The 21,526-nt window shown below is 34.1% G+C and overlaps 4 protein-coding genes across 5 annotated transcripts; 3 read left to right on the top strand and 1 right to left on the bottom strand.

The window, feature by feature from the left end:
* The first annotated feature begins 808 nt into the window (after positions 1–808).
* LOC120164703 (protein phosphatase 1 regulatory inhibitor subunit PPP1R7 homolog) lies at positions 809–3,489 on the top strand. Of its 2 annotated transcripts, none has more exons than XR_005519757.1 (7): positions 809–1,215; positions 1,680–1,910; positions 2,066–2,212; positions 2,302–2,444; positions 2,517–2,631; positions 3,017–3,156; positions 3,223–3,489. XR_005519757.1 is itself a non-coding variant. In XM_039174364.1 (7 exons), the coding sequence occupies exons 1-6, from the start codon at positions 919–921 to the stop codon at positions 3,095–3,097; spliced, it is 1,014 nt and encodes a 337-aa protein (XP_039030295.1). In that variant the 5' UTR covers positions 809–918; the 3' UTR covers positions 3,098–3,137; positions 3,223–3,489. The 2 variants fall into 2 exon arrangements, 1 of the variants encoding a protein (XP_039030295.1); XM_039174364.1 differs by having other exon boundaries at positions 3,017–3,137.
* A 1,387-nt stretch (positions 3,490–4,876) lies between these two features.
* LOC120164672 (dolichyl-diphosphooligosaccharide--protein glycosyltransferase subunit STT3A) lies at positions 4,877–12,301 on the top strand. Its single transcript, XM_039174335.1, has 23 exons — positions 4,877–5,114; positions 5,424–5,486; positions 5,602–5,657; positions 5,764–5,835; positions 5,955–6,060; positions 6,149–6,199; positions 6,442–6,537; positions 6,729–6,788; positions 6,872–6,985; positions 7,420–7,506; positions 7,906–8,009; positions 8,224–8,319; positions 8,684–8,804; positions 8,899–8,979; positions 9,072–9,203; positions 9,299–9,544; positions 10,055–10,198; positions 10,479–10,665; positions 10,744–10,841; positions 11,048–11,127; positions 11,230–11,317; positions 11,667–11,756; positions 11,886–12,301. Exons 1-23 carry the CDS (start codon positions 4,974–4,976, stop codon positions 11,946–11,948), a joined length of 2,376 nt encoding a protein of 791 aa, XP_039030266.1. The 5' UTR covers positions 4,877–4,973; the 3' UTR covers positions 11,949–12,301.
* Positions 12,302–15,304: 3,003 nt separating this feature from the next.
* Positions 15,305–16,039, bottom strand: LOC120164681. The gene is made up of 3 exons (XM_039174345.1): positions 15,926–16,039; positions 15,691–15,803; positions 15,305–15,547 (listed from the first exon to the last, which is right to left on the bottom strand). The coding sequence occupies exons 1-3, from the start codon at positions 16,013–16,015 to the stop codon at positions 15,394–15,396; spliced, it is 357 nt and encodes a 118-aa protein (XP_039030276.1). The 5' UTR covers positions 16,016–16,039; the 3' UTR covers positions 15,305–15,393.
* A 1,856-nt stretch (positions 16,040–17,895) lies between these two features.
* LOC120164771 (ATP-dependent 6-phosphofructokinase 3-like) lies at positions 17,896–21,526 on the top strand. Its single transcript, XM_039174436.1, has 14 exons — positions 17,896–18,015; positions 18,216–18,262; positions 18,376–18,415; positions 18,505–18,567; positions 18,686–18,823; positions 19,025–19,072; positions 19,263–19,421; positions 19,542–19,595; positions 19,687–19,755; positions 19,861–19,990; positions 20,108–20,367; positions 20,975–21,023; positions 21,096–21,250; positions 21,395–21,526. The coding sequence occupies exons 1-14, from the start codon at positions 17,911–17,913 to the stop codon at positions 21,524–21,526; spliced, it is 1,449 nt and encodes a 482-aa protein (XP_039030367.1). The 5' UTR covers positions 17,896–17,910.

Here is a 21,526-nt window from a genome sequence, read left to right as displayed (position 1 = left end):
ACATCAGACTTGTAGTCGTCCCCGGATTATGTTTAGGCATTATTAGGCTCACTATCAAATTGATTATGCTAATTCCAAATCTATTTTACTCAAATGATAGATGTATTGTGGTAACACAGTTATAATTCCTAATACAACTATTGGGATACATGTATACAAGCTTTTTAGTATTTTTGTTTCTTAGAAATTTAAAATATGAAATTTAATTCAATTGATTCAAACCTAAATTAAGATAGAATAATGAAATATTAATTCTAATTATAGTATATTCTAGGGTAAAGTATATAAATCGTCATTCGATTATAGAGTGTTGTTTTATTGAGTTATACGACTATTAAGAGTTACAAATGGTTATCTGAGTATAGGATGTTACTTTGTTAAGTAATTTGAATATTAAAAGTTATAAAATAGTCACTCAACTATTCATTATGTTTCAAATTCATCATTTTCTATTAAAAATGTGACTACAGTCTGAGCTAATTTTAATTTTTTGTCTGAGATATAATAAAATAATCAAATAAACATTTTTTTAACTTTTAATAGTAAGGGAAATCAATAAAGTAACATCCTCTAATTGATGGATCATTTTATAACTTTTAATAGTCGAGAGACTCAACAAAATAACACATTGGTCGACTATTTGTATAGTTTACCCTATAATTCTATATGTATAACTGTTATTTTGTACTTGTAACTTTGGGTTGGGCCAGTTCCAAACTGCTTGAACTTTCGTTAACGGCACCGTTTTGACAAGAACAAAATTAATAAACTACGTGTCGCTTCTATAGCAAACTATTTTCCTTTGAAAATCATCAGGGCGGAGAATAAATAAACAAGCACAACAAAACCGCCGCACGACTGTCGACGGAAGCTCATCCCATCTCCGCTCGCCGCCGCCCTCCCACCCTGCTCCTGAAAATGCAAAATCAAACTGAACTACCACCGCAAGCTAACCCGGATGAAGATGATCAAACGATGGAGATTGATTCATCATCCACCACTCTCGATCTCACCAGCTTCCAGCTCCACAATCTTGAATCGGTGGAATTACCGTCAAATCTGACCGAGTTGGACCTTACTGCGAACCGCTTGTCGAAATTGGACCCTCGGATTGCGAATCTCATTAATCTTAGAAAGCTCTCTTTTCGGCAGAACCTCATCGACGATGCTGCTATCGAGCCGATCTCTCACTGGGACTCGTTATCTGGTGTTGAGGTAACCCTCCTTCGTTCACACCTTTAAAGCTTCGTTTGTTTTGGCTGTATTACTCCTTTAATTTTCTCTATTGTTGAAACTTCTATGAGAGATGAAATTTATGTACTTCTGATCACTGTTTACTAGATTTATATCTAAGAATACTTTTGAATAATTGAAAATTAGGATTTTTTAATTATAAGGCAAACAATTTATTTTTTATGGCATGTTTTAATTAGTTATTTATATTTATTTATTGTTAATCACATTCACATGTTTGCAGATTTTTTTACTATTTGGTTTAACTTTTTCTAGCTTTCTTTGAGAAATAAATTAGTACTTAAAATAAAGCGACAATTTACAATCAGTGAGTCTTATCATGTTATGGAATTCTTAACTTTATTCCCCCCCTTCACTTTTCGTTGTTGATTATTTGTAGAACAGGGAAGAAGCTTGGGGTTATTTGTTTGTTTGTTTTTATGCAGGAGTTGGTACTTAGAGATAATAAATTGATGAAAATACCAGATGCCAGCTTATTCAAGAAGCTATTGGTTTTTGATGTTTCTTTCAATGAAATCACTTCACTGCATGGAATGTTGAAGGTCTCCAGCACACTCAAGGAGCTCTATGTCTCCAAAAATGAAGTTACTAAGATGGAGGAGATTGACCACTTGCATGAATTGCAAATTCTTGAACTTGGTTCGAACAGATTAAGGGTCAGTGCAGAAATCTGTCTACACCTCTATGTCAGCATAAGATTTTTGTGAATTCCGTTTAGTGTTGAATTAATCTGTCTACACTTTTGATTGAAATGAGATGTCTTATTAGTAGATTTTCAAGCATGATCTAAATTGTGGAGCTCCTTCTTTAGGTAATGGAAAATCTGCAAAATTTCATAAACTTACAAGAGCTTTGGCTTGGAAGGAATCGAATTAAAGTGATAAATCTTTGTGGGCTCAAGTGCATTAAGAAGATTAGCTTGCAAAGTAATCGTCTAACTTCTATGACAGGATTGGAGGTATTGCACTTTTAAATAAACTGTTCAAATAAAATTCTTTTGTTTTCCTCAAACATTTTAATGATGTTTTGATTTTGATTTTTTTCAAGGAATGCGTTGCTCTAGAAGAGATATATTTGAGCCACAATGGTATTGCAAAAATGGAAGATCTATCAACATTGGTTAACCTACGAGTTTTAGATGTTTCATCAAATAAGCTAACGTCAGTAAATGGCATACAAAACTTGACAAGGTATTTTAATTTCCTGTTTCCCTCTTTAGGGTTCTTATGTTATCTTTGGTTGATGAATAAATTTACCTGCAGGTTGGAGGACTTATGGCTCAATGACAACCAAATAGAATCACTTGAAAACATAGCTGAGGCTGTTTCTGGTTCAAGAGAAAAGCTCACTACAATCTACCTTGAAAACAATCCATGCGTACGTCTGCATCTTAGACCATGATTGGTTCTTGATCATTTTTTTTATGGGGCTGCTTTCTTTGGTTACTTTTTCCCGAATTCATTCATGTTACCTTCTCTCAATTATTATTTTTCTTAATGAATTCTGAATGAAGACATTAATACTGATGGAGTCTGTATTTTTATGCACCCTCTTTTCTCACATAAACTAAATTTGTTGCCTACCTAACCTGGACGACTTCAATGAAGCCTTATGTAGCAATCAGTTTAGCTATAACATATCAGTGTTTATCTTGCAACACCCTCTACTTGCACAATTGAAATTCTGCTAACTTAATATTATATTCATTCTTCTCTCTAGCCTGTCTTTATATGATCTAGCTTTATTATTTATTTTATTGCAGGCAAAATCTCCAAACTACCAGGCTATCCTGAGACAAGTGTTCCCTAATATTGAGCAAATCGATTCAAACTTATTTACTTAGAAGTTTTGACAGTTCTGATCGGAAATGTTGTAATTTAAAGGTCTGCATTTTTCAATCATGCGAGCAATCTGTTAAATGTAAATCTTTTGCTGGTTGCAGCTTACTGAGTTTACATTTTGTTACAGGAAACAGGGTTCTGAACGCCTTCCTTTATTATGGAAGGGTTATGAAGCTGGGCTTGCTAAATCATGGGACATTGATTAAAATGTAATATTAATCTTCTCTTGGGCGTTCATCATTTCTTGCATGGTAACTTCTCTCAGACCGTTTTTCGTTTTAAGAGTAATATTTAAAACTATCTGTATTGGGAATAACGATGTTCGACTTTTGGGTTGTCATTCAGTTATGAAACTTCTGAATGATGCGTACATGCTTGAAGCATTGTCATGGACTTCATTTTAGCCTCATATTAGTGAGCAGATCGTATATTTATAATGCTACATATGGATATATCATTTTTGTTTTGATATCGGTACTATTGATACCGGTTATTTCGAATTTATCGGCATTATCTAGTATTCTGCATGCCTTCGATCATGTGATACTTTACCCACGTTTTTTAGCAACAGGTAGAAACCATGAAGAGTCTGTTCTTCACTAATATCTTGCAATGGCCTTCCATCACCACTTTCTGCACCTTAAACTATTACGTTAAATCGTTCGTATATGAGCTTTAATAAGAAAATATATAAACACATTAGATTCGAATTTATAAAGTTTTAAAATTTATATTTTAGATTAGGTTTAAACAATAGAAACTGTATTCTTATAATATATGGGTTTTATTTGAATCCAACATCAATGCCTCATGAGTATATGCATTGACGTTGGGCCATGCCTAAAATTATTTTAATAGTAGTAGGTCAGCTACTTTGGTCCACCTTTGCTATCTACATGCCAAGGGGAATTATTATTAAGACGGCACTCGAGTTGGTTTTTATTTAATATAAAATTGTGTTAGTGTTCGTCTATTCTTAATAATTTGAGGTAATTATAAAATAATATTTTTTTATATTTTTTTCAACTTATGATACTGTGGATAATATTTTTTTTATCACAGAGATCATTTAACGAGCTTTTAATGGCTGTTCTTTAAAATGTAGTTTACTGAAACCTATTTGCTATTTATAAAAACAAATTGGCTAATCCAACAATATATATAGTTTATTCATTAAAAGATTAATTTGCCATGGAAATGTTGGTAAAAACAGTTTTAAAAATTGAAATTAAAATTTACTACAAATGTGAATATATCCTTCTTTTTAATATTGTATGAATTAATCAAATTATATTTTTAAGATTTCAAAAAATTAAATTATTTATTCTACTGGTATTCGATCATTTGATCGATTAATTCGGATCTAGTAGTGTAGAGGCAAAGACGACCCCCTCAATTCAATTTGCTCAATTCACAAACATCATAATTTGAATTATTGACTTTACTTTAAAGATTTAATGACTCATTCCACTATATCAACTGGTTGTTGGCAATTATAAATTATTATAGTTTTATAATATTTTTATACATAATTATATAAAAAAATTACATAATCTATAATATTTTATGTAATCATACAAATTTTTACGAAATAGTAATATTTTTTAATAAAAAATTATATAATCAATTTTGTAATGTTTTGTGTAATATTTAATGGCATAGTAACCTTACTATAGTTCATATAAGGTCAATATCGTCATTGTAATCCCTGTAATATTCCCAGGAAAAGGGTAGTTTCGTAGTTCCCGCACTTCTCATCCCCTACTACAAAGTCTTCTCCTTGCTCATTCTGTTCGAGATCACACAAACAACGGCCGAACCCCCCTCGTATCTATCTATCTCTCTTTCACTTCGCATTGGACTGTTGATTGGTCGTCAATGGCGGCTCCAGAGACCTCAACTGCCGCCGTCCCGACGTTACACACCAACAACACCGTTCGAAACGCTTTCGGCGGCGTTCTCTCTTTCTTCATCCTCCTCCTAATCGGAGTTCTCGCTTTCTCGATCCGTCTTTTCTCTGTACGATCTTTCGTTTCTCGCGCTTTCGTGAATCTTCTGATCGATCTGTGATATAATTTCCTAGAATTCAATTTTCTCTCTTTTTTTGCCGCTGATATTAAAAGAAAAAAAAATGAAGTTACATTGAGCAAAGAATAGGCTTTATGTTTGAAAATGTCATTTTGGAATGGAAGATAGTACAATATAAATTTTCTTCGTTTGGATTATTAGAAAGTTTGAGGAATGTGAAGGAAAATGATCTTTTGATTCTATTTGTTGCATATGAGCTGCTTGGTGATTTGGAATTCTTGTGTCATTCAATGTTTTCAGGTTATAAAATATGAGAGTGTTATTCATGAGTTCGATCCTTACTTTAATTACAGAGTCACTCAGGTCAGTTGACTCAGTCTCCCATCTTGTTTACAATATAGTTATTTTTAATCTCCTTTGTCAAATTTTGGATCTTTAGTTACATATCAAAATGATATGGTTGTCTTGTTGGTTCCAGTTTCTTACAAAGAAGGGAATATATGACTTTTGGAATTGGTTTGATGATCGAACCTGGTAATCGCAAATTGGTAGTTAATTTATGTTGTTTATGGCTTTAGGCTTTTACTATGTTATTGCTCAGTATTTCTGAATGAACCGTTTGTTTTTTGGTATAATCAAGGTACCCTCTTGGACGTGTGATCGGCGGAACTGTTTACCCTGGGTTGACCTTGACAGCTGGCACCATATGGTGGTATGTTTCCTGAAAGTTAATAGGCTGAAAAAAAAACTATTCTATTAAATTTTGTTATTTTTTTGTATAAGTTTTCCATTACTTGAGTTTTATTTGTTTTTCTTTTCTTGTTGCATCAGGTTGTTAAATTCTTTAAACATTCCACTGTCTGTGGAAACTGTTTGTGTTTTTACTGCACCTATATTCTCGGCTTTTGCTTCATGGGCAACATACCTCTTGACTAAGGTCTCTATGATGCTCTAAATTTGTGTTTAGTTTGTTGTTATTATTGTCCTTGAATTGATTTTTGGTAATCTGTGGCCTTTTTTTATAGGAAGTTAAGGGTGCTGGTGCTGGACTGACTGCTGCTGTTCTTTTAGCCATGGTAAATCATGAAAGAGATATATGTAGCATTATTAGAATCTTTCGGTTATTATAATTATTTTAAACTTCAATTTTGGACAACAGTTATTGAACATTATTTCACACTAGACATTCATAACTCACCATTGTTTTTACTGGCCTGCATCTGTGTCTCTGTTGATGCTATTTGGTGATGCCATATTTCTATTTCAACTTACGGTTTTAATGCGTCTTATGGCTGACTTCTTATTTCAATTTATGCAGGTTCCATCATACATCTCCCGGTCTGTTGCTGGTAGCTATGACAATGAAGCTGTAGCAATATTTGCTTTGATCTTCACTTTCTATCTTTATATAAAGGTTAGACTTTGATTAATGTAATTCATTTTATAGTTTTGCATTCTAACGCTTGAGGTATACTCTGGATTAATTAACTGGTGGTGAATAGTATCTCATCACTAACAGATAATCTGCTATTTATTTTGCTTGGAGTTTCCTTCCATTAATTAATTTCAAGTTTGACTATTCTCTTTATTATTGGTTATATGCAGACACTAAATACTGGATCACTGTTCTATGCCACCTTAAATTCAATTGCATACTTTTATATGGTAGGCTTCTTGTACCAACTTTTATCCCTGTTCTTGTTTTCTCTCATTATTTATGTTTTTCAAATAATTATTTTGTTTTCCAGGTCTGTTCCTGGGGAGGATACACATTCATTATTAACCTCATTCCGATGCATGTGCTTCTATGCATTGTGACTGGCCGTTATTCTTCTCGATTGTACATCGCATATGCTCCTCTCGTAAGTATATGCATTACTCAAGAAGTTTGAATACTAGTCAATAAGCAACATGAATAGGCATTCAGTAGGCCATTGAAAACATTTCCTGTAGACATCAGATCTATTTGAAATGTGCAGAATATAATAATATTTCGAACTCCTAAATGTTTGAACGTTTTTATCCATTATATAGATTCTTGAACTTGTTAGGGCTTGCATTTTGTATTACATTCGGTTTTACCTTCGCTTTTGTCTTTGTGGTTAGAAACTCATTTTACAAATAATGCGTTTTTATTTTCTCAAACTCCTAAAGGTGTTAGAGTCCTCTTTCTTTCTTAATGATAGTGGCATGTTTAAATAGTGTATCTTTGTTTTCCCTTGAATGAAGGACAAAATCTTTGTGGAAATATCTACTTGGACTTGATTACAGTTGTAATTGCAACTGTTCGCTGCAGGTTGTTTTGGGAACATTGCTAGCTGCTTTGGTGCCAGTAGTTGGGTTTAATGCTGTGATGACATCTGAACATTTTGCATCGTTTTTGGTAAGCTTTTTCCTTTATCATTTCCCTAACTTGTTACCTGCTTTTGTTATTATCTTGTTTTCCCTGTTGCAATTAATTTGTTTCGCAATCTCAGGTTTTTATACCCTTGTCAATTTTAGGCATGGGAAACTATCAAGTGTCATTTATTCTTGCTAGCATTTCATGTCATTAACCTCCCTCTTGAGGAGCTGTTGCTGTATGCTAGTGTGTTTAAACTGATTCATGGAAGTGTTTGTGGGCTCTAGAACAAGAGATAATATAAGAATGGAAGTATTTGAAATCTTGATAGCATAAGCAGTATTCAGATTGTTGAAATACCTCACATCCTCCTTTTGCAATTCTTGTTTTATATGATTCTATGCCTTGCTCCTTGATCTGATTTTGTTTTTCCTACTGCAGGTTTTCATTATTATCCATGTAGTGGCTTTTGTGTACTATATTAAGGGGATTCTTTCCCCCAAAATGTTTAAAGTTGCTGTGACACTTGTTGTATCCGTTGGCCTGTAAGCTTCCTTTCTCCTATTTCCATAACTTTTTCAGGGAAGCATGAATTGATAGAACTATAATGAATATTTTGTGATTTAAACTTTCTTATTAATCAATTCAGCATACAATGAAAAATAAACTATATTCCACGTGGATTTGCTTGGTAAGTTTACAGATAAGAATATAACTAAGATGCAGGATTAAATGACTTCACATATTTTCTGTTCTCAGGGCAGTGTGTTGTGCTGTGATAGCTGTTCTTATAGCATTAGTAGCTTCCAGTCCAACAAAGGGATGGAGTGGACGAAGCTTAAGTCTGCTTGACCCGTAAGTACCTAATTCATTTTAGTATGTTACACGTGACTGTTTTCTGCATGAAACTGGAGAAGAAGCCAAGTGCCAGGAATTGTAGTCAATGATTTTGTAGTTTGATGCTCCTTGCAACTGAAAATATCTTGAAATCTTAGTTTGCTCATGGATCTTGTGTTGATGGGGCTTTTTGTGCTGTGAAAATTCTTATAACCCAATACATAGATCAGGAGCCAGAAAACTATTTAATCTGTTCTTGCACAAAGTGGTTTGTCAGAAAACATCATTTTCTGATTTTATACATTGTATCCTTTGTTCAGGGTCATAGTTGTTCGAGATTAACAGTTTAACTTCTTTCAGTTTTCTCACTGCATTTTGACAGAACTTATGCAAGCAAATATATACCGATCATTGCTAGTGTCAGTGAACATCAACCACCCACTTGGCCATCTTATTTCATGGATATTAATGTTTTGGCATTCTTGGTTCCAGCTGGTATCATTGTAAGCCTATAGCTTTTACAAATATTTTGGATTTTTCCTGTAATTTAGATGATCATGAAGCATAATCAATAACTTTTCTTTCCCTTTTTGGAAGGCCTGCTTTTTGCCTTTAACGGATGCGAGCTCATTTGTTGTTCTCTATATTGCAACCTCCGTATATTTCTCTGGAGTAATGGTAAGAGGAATGAACAGTCAATTTCAATCATTATTATCTGAGTATTGGTTCCTTTGTTCTAATAGTGTAGAATCTCGTGTCTAATCATACAGGTACGCTTAATGCTTGTGCTTGCTCCAGCCGCATGCATCACATCTGGAATTGCTCTCTCTGAAGCTTTTGATGCCTTAACTGGATCAATCAAGTTTCAGCTACCTGGAGTATCAACTGATGCTGAAGTTGATGTAAGCAGGTTCTATTTTTCCATACTAGGCCAACCATTTGATGAAATCATTTAGCTACATGGCTAATTTCTTTTCTTCTGCCTCCAATTTTTAAGGCAGGGGAAACTAGTTCAGATACTACTGAAGCACAGAATGATGAAGTAAAGGCTGAGAAACCTGAGGAGACATCAAAGGATCGACGCTCAAAGAAGAGCAAAAAGAAGGAAAGGGAGCATGTGGAGAGGCCTTCTGCTAAAGCCAAAGTCAAAACCAAAGCTGAGAAGAAGAGGCTTCTTGCTTTACCTTTGGAGGCATCTGCGGTTTCACTTCTCTTACTTATCGTGCTGGGTGCCTTCTATGTGGTACTCTGATTTCCCCCCCTCTTGTATCCTCTATTTGCTTATGTTTGCCTCTGCTCTAGCTATAGAAGTTTTGTATCACTAAATAGACTGTTATGCCTATGATATGATGTTGATCTGTAACTTTTTATGAGCTGGTTTTAGATCCTTGCACTAGGTATATAAGCTCACCTTGGAAGGAACGGATAATTTGTTGCAACTAATAGAAACACAGTTTATGCTTTTCACTTATCTCGCTAGGTTTTAAATGCTACTACATTCATTAAGTTCAGATCTAGCAGTTGCATTAATAGGTTGCCAAATGCCAATCTGCTGATGGATAATGCAAAATTAAAGGTTGCTCTGTTTGAAATATATAAATATATTATTTATGCATCTCTATGGGATTAAAACTTTGTTACCAATTCTTTCATTTTTTATTATATGAAATTTAATTGCATGTTGGTTTCTTGCTCATTTCTTTCTTGTTTTAATTTTAAAAAGCCCAACACACTGTTGCACTTTTCTTTGCAGGTTCATTGTGTTTGGGCTGCGGCAGAAGCTTATTCAGCCCCCTCGATAGTTTTAACGTCTCGTTCACGTGATGGTCTACATGTTTTTGATGATTTTAGAGAGGCTTATTCATGGTTGCGCCATAATACAGATGTTGATGATAAAGTAAGTTCTCTATATGGTAGCTTTCGTGGATTTCAAACATATTTCATTTACCAGTCTGTTGCACCAGAAGTTTTAAGATTTTGTTTTTGTAGAATAAATATTAATTATTTCAAGCTGTGTGGGTAATGTTGATATTTTGAGCATGTAATGGGTTGACTGAGATTCCCTATAGGTGATTTTTTGCTGATTTATGTGTTCCATTATTTCTTGAACGGATTTGTTTTCAATGCAGCAACTCACTCTGATTTAAACTTATCCAGTTTAGTGAAATCCATGGCAGGTTGCATCATGGTGGGACTATGGTTACCAAACCACCGCTATGGCTAATCGCACTGTTATTGTTGACAATAATACCTGGAATAATACTCATATTGCGACTGTTGGTACTGCAATGTCTTCTCCTGAAAAGGCTGCTTGGGAGATTTTCCACTCCTTGGACGTCAAATATGTTCTCGTCGTCTTCGGAGGTATGGTTTTGTTTTTGTATACATGAATATACAATGCCTTAATATATTATCTTTCTGACAATTTACTTCATTCATTAGGTCTCGTTGGCTACCCCAGTGATGATATTAATAAGTTCCTCTGGATGGTTCGAATTGGAGGTGGTGTCTTTCCTCATATCAAGGAACCTGATTATCTGGTAAATTCTCTGTGCTGACATTGCTTAAAACATTCACCCTTGTTCCATCTATTCGGTCTTTTCTTCCTTTTTCTAGGTTTTGATGGTTGTCTTTAATTGAAAGTTAAACGATAAAGATCCTATTTTGTCCAGAAAAATATCCTTATTAAGTATGACGATACCTAAAATTCCTTCCTAACTTGGTTATTTTACTTCGTTGTCTACAGAGAGACGGTCAATATCGAATTGATTCCCAGGCCACTCCAACCATGCTAAATTGTCTCATGTATAAACTCTCGTATTACAGGTCTGGTCCTGTTAACTTTCGACTTAGAATATATGTATTTGGTTTTTTGGCCCGTTTTGTTTGGAGCAGAAGAACTTCATCCCTTAATTTACATATCTGCAGGTTTGTTGAAACTGATGGCAAAGCCTATGATAAAGTTAGGCGGACAGAGATCGGAAAGAAATATTTTAAACTCACTCATTTTGAGGAGGTTAGATTATCCTAATTTATGCTTGCTATTTAAATAGCAACTGCAGATCATGGAACATTTCCAATAATATATTTTTAAAATAATTCCATATGGCCGTGAAATGTGAAAACTTTATCTTCGTCAAATTCTTTCATACTGGACAATGAGCATTCCCAGGATGTTGATATATATAGCTTTCTACTAATTCCCCCCCCCCCCCGGCAAAGTACTCCTTTCTGATAAATATTCGGACGAAAATAATATCTTATAATTTTGAGTCTAGGTAACATAGCATGATGAATGAGTTTGATTAATCCCGCTCTGTTTTAGTGTTTTCCTTTTAAGATTTCTCTTATTTTGTTCATTTTAGGTATTCACAACCCATCATTGGATGGTTCGGATATATAAACTGAAGGCTCCAAAGAACAGGATTCGAGGAAAGACAAAGAAATCAAAATCGGTATGTATAATCTATAGATTATCCCAACGATCAATGATTCCACACTCACATATGCGAACTATAGATTCTTTTGCATGCCGAATAATATAGTCTGATGTTTACCTACACTTTACTTTTACGTTTCGGCAGAAAACTAGCTCATCAAGCAGTTCAAAAACAAGTGGAACAAAAAAGAAGAATCCGTGGCACTAGGAAACACAATATTTATAACAATGGTGGGAAATTATCTGTAAGTCGAATAGAATTGTTCGTTCTCCGAAGAAGTCATTGAGATTTTGCTTGGTAGCAAGAATGAAAAGAGCCAAGGGCCAACATTTCTTACTCTTTTCATCTTTCCTGCAAAGACTGAGTTTGATTATTCCGGCTATCTTAGGTGATTTTTCTTAAAGAAACACAAACAGTGCAAGTCAAAACGATTTTGCATGCTTCACTTGACCTGTTTTGTAGTCTGTAGTGTACTTCATCATTATGCATAACGCATCAGTTTTCAGGGAACGAAAACACAGGCAAAATTTGCATTTTGCTGGTTCAGATAATGGCAGTGGTAGGGTTGTTTATGGTTGGAATCGGTCAAGTTCGGGTATATTATGAATATCATATATCTTTTTTGAATAGTATGAATACTCCCTCCGTCCCATAATTTGTCTTATGTTGATTATACACATATATTTGATCAAGGAAAATGACAAAATTATCTTAAAAGTTGAGTGATAGACTCGATTGATTTGTTTGAATTATAAATTTTAGTGTTTGTTGACTATTCTAAAGAGGACATTTTCAATGGGACATTTTCAAAAATCAAAAGACACACATTTATTAGTACAGTTAGTATTATATGATCGTCTAAATCCGGCTTATTTAGAAAATTTGGATTCCAAATTGTCAGAAATCACTTTAGGCTAACCTACGTAAAATATAGTATTTAATGGGGTAAATGATGATATCATCAGTTTATTAAAAAAATATTTTTATAAAATGACGTGGGATAATGTTGACAGAAGAATGATAGTAATATACTTTTTAATATTATTAAAATATTTCCGTTTGTTTAAAAGCATGGATATTGATTCTTTTAATCAATTTTAAAAAGTGATTGATCCCCAAAATTTCAACGTGTAAGACCGCTAGCACTTGGATCGCTAACTAGCAATCGCCTCATGGTTGGAATAAGAAACCTAATGTAATATAAGAAAAAGTTAATCATGTTGGTTCGACTCTTCTTTCTATTTCAAGTGTTTCTGTGTGATATATTTAGGCAGAACTTCCTCCAAATACATAGCAGACTAAGAAAAAAAAAGAATATTATTATATCTATAGAGATGATATTCATATCCAATACACACTTAAACTTGAGCAACATAAATGTTACAAAATTCTTTACCAAGGTCTAAAAAAGAAAGAGAGATGACAAAACAAGGACGGACACATGAATTCATATTTAAGGGGACAGTTGAGGCGGCAACTAACCTTCGATCGAACTTAGGACGCCTTCCATCGCTTCCTTTAAAGAGGGGTTATTAGATTTAGCCTTAGAGACCTTGTTGTGTATCACATACGGGGCCGCTCTGTTTCTAAGTGTGGCGGGTATCCTAGTGTCATCTAATCCTTGAGGGTGGAGGAAGAATTGGAACGCTTTTCAGAAGAGAAGCTCAGTACCGTGTGAGAATTAGAGTTTAACGAGGAACCCAATATTCTCCCTTCAACACCTAATGAATTATCAAACATATGATTGTTATTAGAAATAAATTGAGAGCCATTAAGATTGACCATCAAGGTGTTCGATGGGCTAGCCAAAGAACCCAGAGAAGGAGAAACATTGACAGCAGTGACTTGGGAAGGCCTGCTGTTGCATGTGTCGCGTTGCATGGCTGAAGAATTAATACCATCAAACATAGAATCATTTAGGCTTAACTATTTTTTATTAAATAAGATTTTAAACTATTATATATAATTATTTTAAGTTTTATTACTAATTACTTATTTTTTATTTTTTTCGTTTGCATTTTCATCTTTTCAATTTTGTTCAGAAAAAAATAAAACCATTAACTATCTAACTAATCATTAAATTTACCGAATTATTATAAAAAATATATATTTATTAAAATCTTGTGCTTATTATAATATTATATTAAATTTTATAACAATTTGATAAACATAATAATTATTTGTAAAGTTTTTAAAAGTTTAATAAATTTCAATGTACTAGGCCCAGATAAAAAACTAATGGGGGAAGACAAGCAAGATAGGGGACACAATTGAAAGAGCAGCAAGCAGCAGGCAGCAGGCAGCAGCGCAGCAGCACAGCAGCATGGTAACCCAACACAACCTGCCCTTTTTTATTCTCTCTGGCTTTCAATCATTTGCACGAACTAATTAACTTTTAAAAAAATTGTTTACATTCGATATCAAATAATTCCGAGTTATCTTAGAATATATTACGTTTTACTTCTCCATATTAATAAAAAGTAACTTTTAACATTTTTTTCCTTCAGACCCACTAAAAAATTTAAAGTTTTGTTTTAGCTTGATTTTATGGTTCATAGTTTTATATATATTATATATATAGAGAGAGAGGGATATGATCCAAATACACCACATCAAACTTTTTAATTTTACATAGATTTAGAGTTTTTATATAATTGAAAGATTAAGGTAGGAGATGAAAAGATGTTCACCGAGAAAATCACGTTAATGTCATATGTCAATTTTTATTTATCGAAGTCTCAGTTGTGTAAAACTAGTAAAAGTTGTATAAGTAGATTTTAACCCATATATATATATATATATGGCTATTCCTACACGTTTTATCACCTTGGTGAGAGCTATTCCTAGAGATAAAAACCACCCTGTGTTCTTCCCTGAAGCATTTGGTATCGATGGCTTCAAATCCTTTGATGTGGGTGCCGAAATCCGAGGGCCAAAACATTTCGAGGGCCAGAAAATTCATGAGGTCGCAATGCTGATGGCGAACTGGTATAATCAACTGGATCCAATGTGAGTGAGAAACTAGTGCAGTCAAATGATAGATGTGACATGTCTTTGGGATTCATAACAAACCCTGCTTTCTCAATCAGATTCTGACTTTCTCTGGCAATTTCCGGTCTCGATTTCCTTCCTTCCTACGATAATATCATGTTTGACATGTAAAATCGGGATATATTACGTAACAATGAATTGTACCCAAAAAATACATAACAATGAATGAAGCACGTTAGAACAGCTAGCATTCTAAACCCTTGAAGCATCAATCAACACCTGGTACGCAGGTTATATGTGTTTGACTGAAGATAGTGGTTAATAGAATTTCCAGCCCTCTCAAACACCTCCAACAGCAGCAGTGCAGACTTCTTTTCCTTCTCAAGTAACTTCGGGCTGTAGTTTCTACCCCTTAGTCTAACCTCTGAATCAACCAATGCCTGGAGGTCGTCATTATGCATTGGCGAATGGCATTTGAACTCAAGTCATTGCTTCCAAGGGGTGTGGTTACAGTTAACTTTTTCGAAGCCACCATTAGAAGTGAAGCCTGTTCGATGAGCTTTCCCTCCCTTACCAAATTACACCCAATGGCCTCAATCTCCTCAGTTTTGCATGCAACCGACCTGATGCTCTCCAAGTACTCTTTCTAGCAGATATGGAATTAAAAAAGCAAAACATAATTGCTTAAAATAAAATTCTTAAAATGAGCAGAATTGGGAAAACAAATAACAAAAACAAACCAGCTGCGGTAGGCATAATATACTAGCTTGAAGCTCCATTTTTCGGGAGTCCAACCATTCAAACAAGGGTGACGGCTGTATGAAGAATACAAGTAAATCAACAGGAAGGAAAATAACAATTCAAGAGCATAGTAACACGAGAGAGATCCAAGCAGAAATCGGAAACTGAAATTCATAATGTTAACAAATATAATGGGACAGGACAAATTAACTTTTACCACGGTTTTTCAAGAGATACTTTGAGTGACAAAGAACCCTTAGCATCATCCTCATTATTTAGTATTGGGATGGCCTGCAGAGTCGGCGGCTGGTTGGACAACCGAGGAATCCGTTTTATGTTTTATAAGATGACTAAGCACATAATCAGCTAGGTCTGATCATGTAATAAGACTAGACACCGTATACAAGCTTTAAACAACACGTTAATCAAACATAATACCATTTTTTTCTTACCATGGCATCGGCATCATGTTTGTAAATCCTTGTAGTCCCACTCTCCAACTTCATGGCTTCATATAATTTCCATTCTACAGTGAAAAGCATAGTGTTGTAAATATTACATATTATTTCCTTCACGATCTAAGTGAAAAATGATCCATCATCACTTGGATCATATCACAACCAGCCAAAACAAGGAACCGAATGCAACTTGTGCAGCCAATGTTTGGGCGGTCCAGTGTAATCAAAAGAGAATGTTTAGTCAAGAAAAAGACTAACTCAAACCCTAAGTGCACACCGCCACAAAACAAAAGCAGGGAAAAAAAGGTAGCTGTGAAACCACTCCCATTAAATTAAGGTCTTGAAAACGACAGACCTAGACATAATCTTTTGTAACTTACAAGCTACGATACCTCTTAAGAAGGGAAATAGGAGCATTGCAAAGAGCACACCTTAGTTACATATCCAAGATATGGCTTGATAAACTAAAAAGAAGAAGAAGCCTAGAATGTTGTTATTCTAAATATATTACTGAATATGTGATTGAAGACAAGATTTATATACATATAGTTGTCATCATCTAACTCGTATTCATAGTAATACATATTTGATATGTACTGCACATATTACCTTTTTAATAAAAACATAATGCAATAAAATAATCCTAACGTTTAACAGTATTGTCAAACTTACCCATTTTTGACCAAAACTTTCTCGGAGGATGAAAATCGTTAATCAACCGACGATCAACGTCTGATGCTGACCAAACACGTACACGTGGACAGAGATGCTGACGTAGCTTATCCAGCTCATGGTACATGATGATATGACATGTCTACGTGTGATGTCACATCAATAAATATTTTTTAAATCAATAATTTTTTTTTACTAAATTATTAACAACCAATCAAATATTGTCACATGACACAAGGGTTTTTTTTAATTAATTAAATTAGGAAATGAGGGATTAAACCTCCACCAAAAGATACACCCAAGGGGATTTGAACTTGGATATGGTGGATGAAAGGCTTAATGCCTAATCACAGGACCAACTCACTTAGATATTATTATTATACTAATAACAATATTGTCGAATGTTAGTGTTATTTTATTGCATCTTTAATAAATTTATATAATATGTTCATTTAGTTTTTAATTCATTATTTTCATTTCTTTCATTTTAATCTTAGATTTTTAAAAGAAAATATTCTATAAATATGTCAATTGTCAAACGTGCCCCTACAAAACATGTCTTCTTCAAAACATTTTCATACATTAAAAGGGTAAACTACGTATCTAGTACCTAAATTATTAGGTTTTATTCGTTTTAGTACTTAAACTTTAAAATTTTCAAAATCATACCTAACGTTTAATTTTTTTTATTTTAGTATCCATCGTTAAAAAATTAACGTGTTTAGTATCTAAACTTTAGGTGTAGTTTTGAAAAAAAATATTAAAAATTTAGATACTGAAACAGACCAAAACTGATAGTTTAGGTACTAAACACATAATTTACCCTAACTAAAAAAAATATGTGGCTTTGATGGTTTATTGGTTTAGATACTATTATAGTGAATTGTTGTCTTAGATATTATTTCCATAATATTCCCTAAAGTATGATGGCTTGTCCGGAGATTTCAAAATAAATGATTGTATGAGATTGTTTGATAATTGATATACAATGCTATCGAAAATGTTGCCAAGATTCCTCTGCTATATAAAAGCTATTTTTCCTTGAAAAATAGTTATCTCCTATAAATATGGATTTCTCTTGTTTCTCCATTTGTTCCAAGAACAAATCCTGATGTCCCGTTCAATGACTCCGTTCTCGCTCCTACTTCCACGTCGACTTTCTCTTCTCCACTGAAATTCATTATATTTGTGAGAACTAATCGCGTTTCTCCGGTGCATTTGTTTTTCTTTTGAGGAAAAAAAAGTTTATCAGAACGGTTAGTTTTTAAGGATACGATTGTCGTTTGAGGAGTTTCGGTAGTGCTACAATGTCTTCCTCTGATTCGCCTGAGATTTCAAAGCTTGAGATCATCGACGGTGATTATGTTCTTGAAGATGTTCCTCACTTATCAGATTACATTCCTGATCTTCCAGTAAGACATTCCTACTTATAAGTTATGCGCATTCGTAATTTCTCTTGATTTGAAGGCCTCGATCCCTGTTTCTCCGTCGCCAGCGACAGATTATAATTCTTAGATCGCTTTTTCATATCCATTTTCAATTGACTGATCGAAAATTAGTGTGGTTTCGGAATTTTTGAATATGATTTGATGTGTGTCGTTTCGTATGACAGACTTATCCCAACCCGTTACAAGACAATCCGGCTTACTCAGTTGTTAAGTAAGCTCATTTTTATAAAATTGTAGCCATTATTTTCCACGAATTTTACGTGATCTCTATTGTCAATTGTTGAAGTGCTTGCTAAACTAGTATCGATTTCTCTGTTTCACCAGGCAATACTTTGTTCATGTAGATGATAGCGTCCCTCAGAAGGTTAGCAGTCCTCAACTCCTCATATATTTTCAAATTTTAGTACTAAGTTTTTTTTGTTTATAATTAATGTTCTCATCTCTTCTCTATAGGTTGTTGTTCACAAGGATGGCCCAAGAGGAATTCATTTCCGACGAGCTGGAGCACGTCAAAAGGTATGTGTTTAAACTTACTATAAGCCTCTGAATTATGTTAAAATTATTTCATTGAGATTATGATACCCTCTGGATTGTGTTTTTGCAACAACGTGATGGACATTTGATTGTCGTGTAGGTATATTTTCAACCTGACGACGTTCATGCCTGTATCGTCACGTGTGGTGGCCTTTGCCCTGGACTCAACACTGTGGTTAGAGAGATAGTATGCGGCTTGCACCACATGTATGGTGTCAAGAAAGTTTTGGGGATCGATGTAAGTGATCTTTGGCCTCGACTTTGCTCTATATAGAACACAATTTTAAAATTTCTAATGAAGGAATCACATGTAAACAAGCTAAAAGAAAATTGAACACAAACAATAATCTATTCATTAAAGTTTGATTCATTTATAATCCTACTTTCATGATAGTACGGAAAGGCGTATTAGTAATTAACAAGTTCAATGCATTTGCAGGGAGGATTCAAGGGGTTTTATGCAAAAAATACAGAGTTAGATCTCAAGGTTGTTCATGTTCATAAATAAATTCATTTAGTTTAATTAAATGAATAGAAATATGATTATCTAAAAATAAATTCAGTTTATGATACAACTTTAAAATCCATAACGAGCAAAAACCAATTGCATATCAAAGCATAATAAAAGTTTATTGGTTCAAACTCGAAACCACTTAATGAGTTCGTTGCCCTTGCAGGGAGGATACAAGGGATTTTATGCTAAAAACACGGTGTATCTAAATCCCAAGGTTGTCAATGACATTCACAAACGGGGTGGAACAATCCTTGGTACATCACGAGGTGGGCATGATACAACAAAGATAGTTGACAGCATTCAGGATCGTGGAATTAATCAGGTTATTAAAAAAAATATTGTGATATTTATGATCCTTGGCCTTAATTAAGGTGAAGGGCAAGCAATTATATTGTCAAGAGAGGCCACCCTTGCTGACATTTGATCATCTGTGGTGACTCAGGTTTATATTATTGGAGGAGATGGAACTCAGAGAGGTGCAGCTCTTATATTTGAGGTGATTTCGTTCATCTTATTCAAATAACATTGATTGATTTGCAATTAGAATCGGTGCCTATTAATAAAAGAAAGTGTTTCCAACTTTACAGGAAATTAGAAGGCGTGGTCTCAAAGTTTCGGTAGCCGGAATCCCTAAAACCATTGACAATGACATTCCGGTAATCCTATTGCCTTGGACCTTGGATAGATTGTTTTAAGCACAAGCCTCATACGTATTGCAACCCGGTTCATTTGGTTACCACACAATCTTGATACTTCGGCAGGTAATCGACAAGTCGTTTGGCTTCGACACTGCAGTTGAGGAGGCTCAACGTGCCATTAACGCTGCTCATGTTGAAGCTGAAAGTTCCGACAACTGTATCGGTCTTGTGAAGGTGATGGGTCGTTACAGCGGTAAGTTTCTCTTTCAGATTCAAGTATGAGTGTTAGTTATGAGTATGTAGCTTACACGAGTATATTTTGTCCGAAAATGTAAACCTGTAGTGCAATCTAAACGCAACTTATGGGCAGGTTTTATTGCAATGCATGCGACTCTTGCAAACCGAGATGTAGACTGTTGCTTGATCCCAGAGTCACCATTTTATCTTGAAGGATCCGGAGGGCTTTTTGAATACATAGAGAAACGACTTAAAGAAAATGGTCACATAGTTATTGTGATTGCAGAAGGTGCAGGCCAGGAGCTACTTTCCGAGAGCATTCAATCCATGACAGATGCTTCGGGGAACAAGCTTCTCCAAGATGTTGGGCTATGGCTATCACAGAGGATCAAGGTATTATATGCGATAAGGACGGATCCTCCCTGAAAATTTTAAATTTCATATATTTTAGATATTTTCTCAATATTTTATATTAATTCATATATTTTAAATATTTTCTCAATATTTTATATTAATAATATATTTTCTCCCAAAATATAAAATATAGTAAATTAAAAATTTCATCATTGAACTTTATTTTCTCTCCTATTTTGCTCACCAAATTTTAAACGTCTTCAATTTCTTTACTGAACATAATACATTGGGTTTTTTGGTCACTGAACTTTACTTTATCTCCTATTTTAGTCACTTCGCCGTTAAATAGTTAATGTCTTTAAAAACGACGCCGTTTTAAAAAAAATATAATTTTCATCAAAATGACGTCATTTAAAAACAAAATTTTCATCAAAACAACATTGTTTTGCATCTATGTAACAACCACTTTATCGTTGTTAACTATTTAACAACCGAGTGACAAAAAAACTCAATGTATGAAGTTCAATCAGAAAATTGAAAAGATTTAAAATATAATAAGTGAAATAGAGGAGAAAGTAAAGTTGCCAATTTTGTAATTTTTCTTATAAAATATTACCATCTTTTGACTTTTTCATGTCATTTTCAGGAGTACTTTTCAAAACAAAGGAAGATGCCCATAAACCTCAAATACATAGGTTGGTAGAATAAATACATGTCATGAATGTTTTTGGTGTAATTTTTTTTTCATTTGAATTTTCTTCCGCCAGATCCTACGTATATGATTCGTGCTGTTCCGAGCAATGCATCTGATAATGTTTACTGTACACTTCTCGCTCAAAGTGCTGTCCATGGAACAATGGCGGGATACACTGGCTTCACATGCGGTCTTGTCCATGGAAGGCACACATACATACCATTCAACGTGAGTTCGTCCCAACTTTGCTGTTCCAGGCTCTTATTCATAAAACTCGTTTAAATATATGAAAAAAAATCATTAAAATTAATTTTATATCGTCACCAAGATTAGAGTCTATTTAATTTTCTTGTCGGGTTGTTTTATCTGCAGCGAATTACCGAGAAACAAAATAAGGTTGTGATTACGGATAGGATGTGGGCAAGGCTTCTTTCATCAACAAATCAACCAAGTTTTTTGAGTGCTAAGGATATCGTCGAAGACAAAACCGATGCAGGACAATAA

The sequence above is a fragment of the Hibiscus syriacus genome, unplaced genomic scaffold, assembly GCF_006381635.1.
Source record: "Hibiscus syriacus cultivar Baekdansim isolate YM2019G1 unplaced genomic scaffold, ASM638163v2 tig00111542_pilon, whole genome shotgun sequence".
Classification (NCBI taxonomy): Eukaryota; Viridiplantae; Streptophyta; class Magnoliopsida; order Malvales; family Malvaceae; genus Hibiscus; species Hibiscus syriacus.
Note: the sequence above shows the minus strand (reverse complement) of the source record. Positions and strands in the feature narration are given on the sequence as shown.